General features: G+C 40.2%; 1 protein-coding gene across 2 annotated transcripts in view; it reads right to left on the reverse strand.

Moving 5' to 3' along the window:
• NMNAT3 (nicotinamide nucleotide adenylyltransferase 3) overlaps positions 1 to 10318 on the reverse strand; it is a 29547-nt gene extending 19229 nt beyond the window's left edge. The window contains exons 1-4 of one of the 2 annotated variants that reach the window (XM_065639953.1): positions 10122 to 10318; positions 9579 to 9626; positions 2548 to 2633; positions 17 to 152 (exon numbers count right to left, since the gene is read on the reverse strand). In XM_065639953.1, coding sequence (XP_065496025.1) covers positions 17 to 125 — 109 coding nt within the window. In that variant the 5' untranslated portion in view covers positions 126 to 152; positions 2548 to 2633; positions 9579 to 9626; positions 10122 to 10318. The remainder of the gene's footprint in view (positions 1 to 16; positions 153 to 2547; positions 2634 to 9578; positions 9627 to 10121) is intronic. The other variant, XM_065639951.1, reaches the window with a different exon arrangement.
• Positions 10319 to 10662: the final 344 nt, after the last annotated feature.

Genomic DNA, 10662 nt, shown 5'->3' on the forward strand with positions numbered 1-10662 from the left:
GTATGACCTTACTGACCTGTTTGGTGCAGGTGATCTCTAGCCAGCTCAAATAAACGCATGTGCATGTTTGTGATGGGGTTAAAGGAGCCACAGGCTAGAAGAACGAGAGGTATCCTGCTCTTCATTCTGACATCACAACATTAAAACTCCACCTTAAAGAAAAAAAAAATTATTAAAATAAAAGATAAACTTGGCAAAGAGCAGACTGTCCATCGTTCCTCAAACTATAAGGAACACTCTTTTCAGAAGTGTGTATTTCTAGAATGCTAGTAGAGAAAGTATCAGAAGATCACTCCTCTGTATCATCACAGCATACAGGAAGGACTAGCTCAGAAACACGTGGTCTTTGATGTTAATTAGGAGTGCATCAACAAATTCTGTTTCCCCACATACAGAGATGGCTAGAAAATATTTATAGAAATTCATACTATTATTAAAAATTGTCAGATTTTTTACATGTTTATTATTTTCAACCCACTTTCATCAGAAAACAAGGTTCTGTCCTGTCAATCCCCGATTCGTACCTTTGGAACCTGTAGGCCTGCTACAAAAGCAGATTTTTTTTTTTTTTAAGTTCTTACAATGGACCTTTGCAATACATGACAAAATCCCACACACAACACCCAAACCTATAGGTCTGGCTCCCTTAGAGGTGGGCAGGCAGTGGCTGGTGGGCAGGCAGGCAGCCAGCAAATACTTCTAGCCAGATTATCAGCAATTGCCTGTATAGTTTCTTTGTTGGATGGCAGAGCAAGTGATGGTGGACCAAGGGAACAGCAGGGAGGAGAAACTACAGCTCTTACAGGAAAACACTGGGGACATTAAAAAACTCTGAATAGGGTGAATGGGTGGAGAGCAACACTGTTAGGAGTCTTGCAGGTACATTTATAAACAGCCCTTATATAATTTAGTTAAAATGTCAGAGATATCAATAAAAGTGCAGCAGAAATCAGTTTAAGTTAGTCACTGTGCTTGGAGCTCCTTCTTTACATAGCTCTTTTTACAACTGATCCAGAATATATCCTGCATGATAAAAACGGTTGTGTCCCACATACATATCTGTGAATCTGATATTTGGACAGAGCTCTCTTCTTTTCCTAGGATTTGAAATATCTACAGTGCTTCCACCCATATATCATACATACACCATTCTCTTCCCTTCCCCTGGCCTCCAGCCCTCTCCATCAATTGTAACAGTCTTCTTGCAGAAGACGCTCGCATCCCAAACTTCAGAAGCCAGTCTTGAGTTATCAGATGGAATCCGGGATGGATTCTGTGCTTTGTTTACCCAAATTTTCCATCAGCAGTGTACCAAAGCACTGTCGATCAGAGCCTACCTCTTGCTGTTCTCAGTCCTGATATTCCCTTTCCCCCTTTTCTTGCTTAGAAGAATTTAACAATAATGGTTAAATCAATGTCAAGTTGATGTTTTATAGCTGCCAACTCTATCAGTTCATTTACAGAGGATTTATAACTCTGAAGACTAGGACTGTACCATTTAGTAACCTCCAGTGCGCCTAGCAACGTTTTAGTATTTTAACTTGTGACATGTTGGCAGTTTGCAAACTTTTTATAGAGAAAATTCTTTGAAACATATGTGCTATCTGTACCTTGACTATCTAGTACTCAATACACATATTTAGATTATTTTATAATGTTTTCATTTTAGTTTACTTATTTTTCTTATCTCCCATCATGCTAAGGGAGATACACTGGGGGAGAAAAGACTCGCCTGCTGTAGAGCCATTGAAAGTTAGCAACAATTTTATAGTCTACAATTGCAGCAGCTGTAGGAAGCACATTTCACAGCACCCCCTCTCTTTACTCAGATTTACTATCCCTGTATAGACACTAACAAACCCATACATGAAAATTGTATGCAAATTTTACAGGTTCTTTATTAAAAAAAATCAAAGCGTTCTTTTGTTCAATCAGCAATTCTGTAAATGTATCTTCACTGTATAGGGAAAGATCTTTTTAGCCTTGAAACAGGTAGCAAAACATTAGCATCTGTGATTACCTGAAAAAGAAATCATTGCTAGAATGTCAGTATTCTCCTATAGTCCCAGCTTTTTGCTACATTCTGTTGCCACAGGTAAGTTAATGCTGAACTCTCAATGATAAATCAATTCATTCCAGACTAAGAATTTCCTAGAAGCAGAAACTTTTTACAGTAATAACTACAATGACGTTGCTCAGTATCCAGCCCTGCAAATGGGTTTATACAATCTTTTGTGACAACCTAAAATCAATGAGACAGTCATATAACTTTACCCAATTGCCACGCAGTGTCAGTCAGCACCTCACTCAAACAAATACGTGTTCAGGGGGAAAAACAAATTCCCATTTTTCTCTGTTACACATATCAATAGCAGCTCTAGCTCTTACATCTGCTAGCTGATGGCTCTGACATCCTGTCTTCTGTTCTGATGAAGTGCAGTTTACATTTCCGTTGCTGTTCGTTTCTTTGCCATGTTAAAAGTTATGAATGGAATGCTATTATTTTTTAAATAAGATTTTAATTCTATAGACTTCTCTATTTCTCACCTGAAACAGATCTGTTGGATGGTTTGATTGCAGCTCTTACTCATCGATACCTCAGAGACCCTAGGGAAATACTTCAACTTGTAATTCTTAATGATAACCAGACAGTATTGCTAATGAAAACTCAAAAACCAAACCAAACCAACAAAGATGACAACAAAGACAACAACAACAACAAAAAATCAAACCAAGAAAGTACTAATAGTAAACATGTAGTAGAGGCATTTCAAAAGATGTTTTTATACATATACACACCCCCCGCCCCATATATAAAAATATCTATATACGTAAATAAAAGCCAAAACAGCAGTGTTTTTATTCCTACTATCTCTACCTAGTGTATCCTAAACTTACTCAACATGTATAGTACAACTTTTAAGATTTCAAACAAAACTTTCTGATTCAGCTGCTATCTCAGCTGGTATTAATTAAGGGTTTATGATCATTAGATCACCATCCAAAATAACAGGAAAAAAAAGAGTTTTAACTGATTTTTCAGCTAAGTTGTCTTTAGAAATCAAACAGAGGAGAAAACTTTAAATACAGAACTTTAAACAGAAGAAAAAACCTCTTGACCTGCTCAACTGGTGTGACGCAGTGGCTGTCACATTTCCTCCAAGTGCTACAGCATCCACGTGTTCCTACAATGACAGGCTTCTAGGAATATTTGGTTCAGTCATACGCATTTTACCTACACATGTGAAGCAGACTGTCCTTAACTAGTTTCACCAACTGAATACAAACTAAAAACAAGTAGGTGACTCTGCTGTTATCAGGCATTTACTGCGCGTGCTCATTGTTCCAGGGGAATACATTTCGATTTCATGTGTTCCATAAATATAAGCCATTAAGCCAGTCCTGGATACTTCAATAAATTGCCTCTCTTCCAAATGGCCAATAGACCAAGAAAGCAGTAGTTTCTGCATCACTTTAAATACGCTAATATGAATTTGTACCTATTAGTTGCTGTATGTTTGCAAAAAGTCACCCAAGTTTAACATCAATAATGTACTTTGTTAAATAAATAATCTGTGAATAATTTGTTCCCTAGCAGTTGTCCCTACGCAATGCATATTCCACTAATATTGCCCCAGAAAACATAGAAGTGTTTCCTCCTATTGCTGCTCCCGAGTCTAGCTAAACTACGAAGTACTTTTGAAAAATTTGTGCATGGATAATTCAACTGGTAATCCAGTCTTGTTGCAAGGCTGTAAAAAGAAATTCTAATTAAGTCTAACATGTATCTTGATCTCCAACAGCAAAGGAGAATTAAAACTGCACCATGCACACAGATTGGGAGGGGAAGAAAGGACAGAGTGCAACATCTAAAAGACAGCCGCAACTGAGAAAGCAAACTTTCTCTCTGGTATTTCCTTGGTATCCAGCTTCTAGGAGTACTGCAATGTAATGATGTTATCAGTCAGCAGTAATGGCCATTATTCAGGCTTTCTAGAATTCAGGTCCTTATCTCTGTGATTCCACTTCCATAACTGTGAAATCAGAACTAACGTTCAACAATTTTAGAGGCTGGACCCGGCTTCACACATACCTTAACTGAGGTGAACACACCTTTAAATTCTTACTTCATGTCTTCTCCCTAATTCTCTGTGTTACATCTGTGACATACACAGGCAGTATTTATTTTGAAGAAATTCCTATACTGGTATCACCCCTATTTTAACAAGCATACTATATGTGTTACAAGGAACAATGCATTTTTCTGCGCATGCAATTTTAGAATGTAATTCTGGTTTTAAAAAGAAGCAACCATGTTTGATTTTCACATGAAGTCAGTAAACTCTCTAAATATATCTCCTGTCAGTCCAGCTTCCCCCCAACATGTCAGACACTGCCTTTTGTTGTACTTCCAATCAGTAAAAGACAACACATTTTTGTTATCTTTGCCTTCAAAATTCATAAATAATAGAAGCAAGAGAAAGCACAGCTCTGACCAGAGACTGTGAACGTTTGCTGCTTTGGAATATTATAGAGACTGTTTTTAATGATGAAAGAGATGACTTAAAGAATAAGGTTTGAAGGAGACAAGTTACAGTACATTCCCATTTCATGCAATAACTGTGTCTGGCTCCTTCTGGTGAACGCTTCTGAGTCCGTGTGCTCTGCCCCGGGCACACACACAACAGCCCTGGCCAAACAGATGTCTGCCTAGAAATGCCAGTTACCTGACATGTGAGCATCTGGAGTTTAGAAAGCTTTCAACACTGTGATACATCATGTGGCTACGTACACGAAGGCAGATACCTTCAAATGAGGAGGCCACACTTAAGCTATATAAAAAAGGGTTTATGATGGAAAAATAATTATAATTTCCATCAGAAAATTCCTGCAAGCTCTTTTTCTGTTGCCTGTATTCCTACAATATGCCAATAATAGATGATGTTACAGATTACCATAGTTAAGTTCTGCTGAAAGTCAGTAATTAGAGCCATATCTGATTAATTATCAGAAGCACAACAGAGTGCTGAGCAGTGCAGTCTGATTCATGAGCTGTTAAATTAGTAAACTGGAGGACAAGACACTGATTTGTGCCCACTACGAGGCAGGCTCACCCTTGAGGTAAAATTTCTGCGAAGAGCAGAAATAAACTGAATCCTAGCACAGAATAAAAGCGTTATCTCCTCCTGTGAGGGTGAATCTAGAGTAATTTAGATGAAATTTAGATTTGAACAAGTTCAAAGCTACACACATCCATTCTTTACTGGGCCACATCATTACCTCCTATAAATTCATATGGCTGCACTGAGCCCAGCTGAGTTACACCAGGTGTCATTAAGGATGTTATGGCTGCAAGACACCTTTTCAAAATTAGAAAATAAAAAGTACACTTTAGTACCTGACCCAAATCATAGCAAACCACAGAACAGAAATATCTGTTAAAAATATGAATGGGTATCAGATTTTATCACGTCATAACTAATGGGAGTCACTGCCGTAACAGAAGTTACTCCAGTCAGTAAGTTCCCAGCATCTACTGTCACTGAGGTCAATCCTTCACAACAGTGACAAATATTTACCTGTATATCCCCACCTTCTACTTTAGTAATGAACATAATATAAATATCTGGGTGAGAGAAAAAATGAAAAAAGTATAACTGAGGGTGATATTTTATTTGCTCATCAGAAAGTTACTCACCCCAGCGATGAAGAATTTTACAAGATGCACATAAATAATACACATAGCCTAATGTGACACTGTAATCCTCTAAAATAGCTTTTTCAGGGCCACATGATGGATCATAGTATTGTTAAACGACAGTAACTCAGGTGCATTTAATTTCTTTGACTTTCACTGGAAAGCCATTAACAAAGTACATGATAGGATACATGATTTTCTATCTGATTCAGCATAACAGAAATATGAAGTTGCCCTTTCCAGTCCCCACAGCAGACTTCAGAAAATGCAAGTCCCATCACAGTTTGTAAATCAGCTTCAAAGAAACCCCCAAACCTCATCACCTCCAAGCTCATTGCAGTCTTCACTAGAGCAGCAGCTTATACAACCTTATAAAAATCATCCAGGCTTTTTTTCACATGTATCTGTGAAAATGGCCCAAAGCACAACAAATACTGTCTTTAGTAATGCATAGGGTTTGTTTGTTTGCTTTAGGTAGAAGATCAGCTTAATTTGGGGGTACTCGCCATTTTTTCTTCAGCTTTTTCCAGGCAGCAATTTTCCCACAAACCACAGCATAATGCTCATACATTCTTTCTTGGTGTTCTCTGGGAAATCATGAAATGCTCCTCATTTTGTAAAAGAGGCCTTTCATCCCAGCTGCCCCTAAAACATTCAGCAACGCTTAGACACAGAGCTCTGTAGCAGTTTCATCTGCTTACAAAGCCAATGATACTACAGTAACCCAGAACTACGTGAAAATAAGTAAAAAAAGACCAGCTTGGCAAACCAGACACACTGTTTGCTGGGTAATGCAGGATCTTAGCACACATTCCACAACTGCAGTTCCTGCACCATGTTGTAGCATTTCAACAAGGTCAAGAGAAGACAGCCAGCTCCTGGCATCTTCTTGTATTCACTGCAGTATGATCTTTAGAATTACTTATCCAACAATTCCTAGTGATCTCTCAACATCTAACACGACTCCTTTCCTATTCCTTGTGCCCTTATGACACTAGTGAATATACTTTTTCTTCTTCTACAGTCGTGTAAACTATTATAAGTAACCAATAGTCATCCTTCTATTTGTATTATGAGTCAGTCATCCACAAAGAACAAGATATTGATTTCTAGAAAAAGAGGACACATACAGAACTGCAACTTTGCATAGCTATTATTAAGCAAACTGCTGATTTAGCGAAAGCACCAACTTGTCTGTCAAAACAAACTCTTACTACAACTTCAAGAGTTTCTTTTTAGAAGCCGTTCAGAGTGATTTTTCTTCTATCAATGTCTTCTGCAATTTTCTTAAAATTAGCTAAATATACTTAGCAGAACCTAAGGCATGTCTAGTAACAGAAAAACAGCTTGCACAAAAATGGTAGATATTTAAGTGGTAAAGAAAGCATCTTCGATCACTAAAATCTGTTCCTTTAAAGCTGGCTTTAAATGGTAGCAAACTCATGAAACCCTTAAAATTACTACTGCAGAACACAGATGCAAAATAATCACATATATTATAGCAATCACAGAGTAATGCAGGATTTCCAGAACATCCACAAGACCAAAGTTAAAACATCAACATCCATAATCCCACTGTCTACTTTCTTGTTTCAAAACAGGGACATTTGCTATTTACTGTGTTAGGAGCAACTGCATCCTGACACTGTTTGTGTAGTTAGGAAAGCACATCTCACTGGCTCTACGGTAGTACGGAACAGATCTTCTAGCACAGTAAAAAATTAAAATAAAATTTAAAACTTGACTAAGAAAGCTTTCAATGCTCCACGGTTTACCTAACCACCTCCAGGAAGCAAGAAAGAATTCTGCTGTAATATATAGAACTGCTCAGTCTGTTAAGTGCCATGATAGGTCTTTTCATTTTCCTCTGAAACTTCATCTATTAGTTACTGCCAGAAGTAACAAACCCAGTGAAACAGTTGAGGTTAATAATGAACATATAAAGCTTCTGTTTGAAACAACATGCCCTCCTGCACCAATTCAGTGGCATCCAGGTGTTCCTAAGTGTAGCATACTTGACAGTGAGAAGGCTATTTGCAATTAAAATTTTAAGCCACCAAAATGAAAAGCATTACATGCATTTCTTACACATGAATTTGCCTACTAACACAGGAGATTTTCCACAGCAATGAGGTAGTTCAAGTAAGTGGCTCCTAGGCTCAAGATTTCACATTGCTTATCTTTATATTTTAATTAAATGATGAGCGTAGAATTTCTATTTGCCTCATATTGTACAACAAAAGACTTCAAGGAAGTTATACAAACATGTATGTGCCCTGCATACTATCCAAAATGTTTTGCTTGTTCTTTAATAATATCCTCACCTGTATGGGGATTTCTATCTATCAAAAACATGGGATTCTGAAGGAACTACAATGAAATTAGGTACCTAATTACCACTGCAATCCCACTGCGACTCTCACCCTAAATGTTTAGAAATTCTTACAATAATTGAAATAAACATGAATAACCATATAGTTATACTATCTTCAAAACTTTGACTGCACCTCCTCTATTTTTTGGTGGCAGCCAAAAAGCCAACAAAACGCTGGGCGTCCTGAGGAAAAGTACTGAGCGCATCACACAGGGTGCTGTGTTAGCACTGCAGAAAACCTGGATGGGCCCAAGTTTTGACTGCTATGAGCAGTTCTAGTCTCGGCTCAGGAAGGCCACGTCAAATGGTCAAGTGTAGCCAGCTACTGCTATTCAAGAGGCCAAAAAAAATTGTTTGGGACTGTTTGGTTTGGAGAGGAGGAAGCTGGGGGAGGCTACAGCTGAGTTGGACAAAATGATGAAGACACTAGATAAGATGAATGCAAAACTTCTCTGCACAATACTAGAGCTATGGGGCAGTCAGTGAAAGCAACAAAAAATCTTACAAGAGGAAAAGTGTGCACTGGGAAGATACAGGCACGTGTGGTGTCCCCAGTGAGCAGCTGTGGGTGGTGGCAGGGAACACAGGGAAGCAAGTGGCTGGGTTAATTTCCCTAAATTGCATCTCCTCTCTCTATTGCCTGAGAGAGATCACTGGGCTGGACAGGCCATCAGTCTGACACAGTATGGCATCTCTTATGTTTTTGAAGATCTCCATTACCCTTTGTAAGCCTATATGGCTAATTTCTTCATTTTTTCTTGTTGTTAAGAAAAACATGCAATGCTTGGTGAACAGAGGGGCTTCTACAGCACTTTTGAGTGGTGCATTGCACCGAACCAACAACGTGGGTAAAAACAATGTAGTTGTGAGGTTGGCACTAGAGATTCAGGCAGCTCTCCTTCAGGGCAACAGTGTCCTGCTATGGACAGGGTGGACAGCTGGGGGTTGACACCTTCACCCAGCTCATTTAATCCGCTATGCCAGATGCAGCAGTAACTACTTGTACTGTTTGTGAATTAAGACCTCAGAAATCATCATTGCAATGAAATCCGATTTGTCTCATTAAATTATTTTAAAAGGCAGAATCTCAAATAACTCAAATTCCCCTTTGACAGGACTGTCACCTATTGTGTCCTCAGTGCTCGCCTCAGACATCTCGGGGCTTCTCTAAGGTCTTTTAGATCATCTGAACGCTAATTAACTTATTGTAGCTAGGTTAAATTCTACGATTTGCATTTTTGAATTTAAAGGCATGCAGCTGATTTACTGCTAGAATCACACAATATAAATAGACTTACGTAGGAAACAATAATGCCTGGAAAATGAACTACTGGCACATATTGTATTGCTACAAAGCTTAAAGAAAACAAACATCGGGGATTATTTATAAAACCAAAAAACAGCTGTTGCACAATGGGGGAAACAACCGCTTAAAGTGAAATAGAGTAGAAAGATAAGTTACATAGTGAAAGGCAGATAAGATTAAAAAAAAAAAAAAGTCGTAACCATATATCCTCATCTTCTTTAACACTCACTGGCACTTGAGTAGGTGTTCTGGGAAAGAAAAAAAAAAAGCTTTACTTTGATATTTTAAATATACATAGATGGTCCTGGATATATGTTTATCATGTATTTGACATGGATAGTACGACAGACTTCAGTTCCGGAATTTAAAGGCCTACATTTTTTTTTCACAGTGTTCTAGGGCTAAACTGGCGCTGCTGTCCGACAGAAGCTCCTCCAGCTCGCTGCCGTCAGTTGGGCCGCCCCGCTCCGCACCCAGCGGTACCGCGCTGCGGTTCCTGTGCCCCCGGCTGCGGGCGCAGGGCCGGCACAGCCGCGCCGCCCCGGGCCCGCTCCCGCCCAGCGCCGCCGCCGCGCTGCGGGCTCCCCCCGCCCGGCCGCCTGCGGACGGCGAAGCCCGAGCGCAAGCGGCACGGCGGCCACCGTGGGGCCGCGACACGCAGGGCAGGGCCGCTGCGCCGTCCCGCTGGAGCCCGCCTGCCCCCTCCCGCCGCCGCCTCCTCCCGTCCGTCCTTCTTTCCTTACCGCGGCCCGGCCCGCGGCGGCCGTGCAGAACAAGCGCGGATGGCGCCGCGGGCCGCGGCGGCTGGCTCCCCCTTGTCGCCCCAGTGCCGCTCGCCCTCGGGCTGGCTCCGCACCGCCACCTGCTCCCGCCAGCGCCTGGGGCTGGGGACGTGTTCTTTCCCAAGCACTGTTAGGCTTCCTGTTGCTAGAGAGCAGAGAAGTTGCTGTTTACCTCCTTTATTCACCAGAAGGTGACGTTCCAAACTTTTGGCTTCCTGCTGTTACTTCTGGTTTTAATGATGGGCTCTGCGGCTCTAGGGTTGTGCCTACAGCGTGGCGAGGTCGATTCGCAACTGAAAACAGGTTTTGAGTTCCTGTGAATTTTTCAGAGGTTGGGAATGATGAAGCTCAGCTTCCTCTGGTTAATGAATAACCTTCTTCATCAGCTACTGAATATTTTGAAAAATACATGGATGGCATGAAATGTGTGTGCTAAATAGGTGCTAGCAAAAAGTGAAGTCCAGAAAGTTTCGAGTCATTTGCTTAGTCTCTTTAATTCTTC

This window comes from Caloenas nicobarica, chromosome 8 (genome assembly GCF_036013445.1).
Source record: "Caloenas nicobarica isolate bCalNic1 chromosome 8, bCalNic1.hap1, whole genome shotgun sequence".
Taxonomy (NCBI): domain Eukaryota; kingdom Metazoa; phylum Chordata; class Aves; order Columbiformes; family Columbidae; genus Caloenas; species Caloenas nicobarica.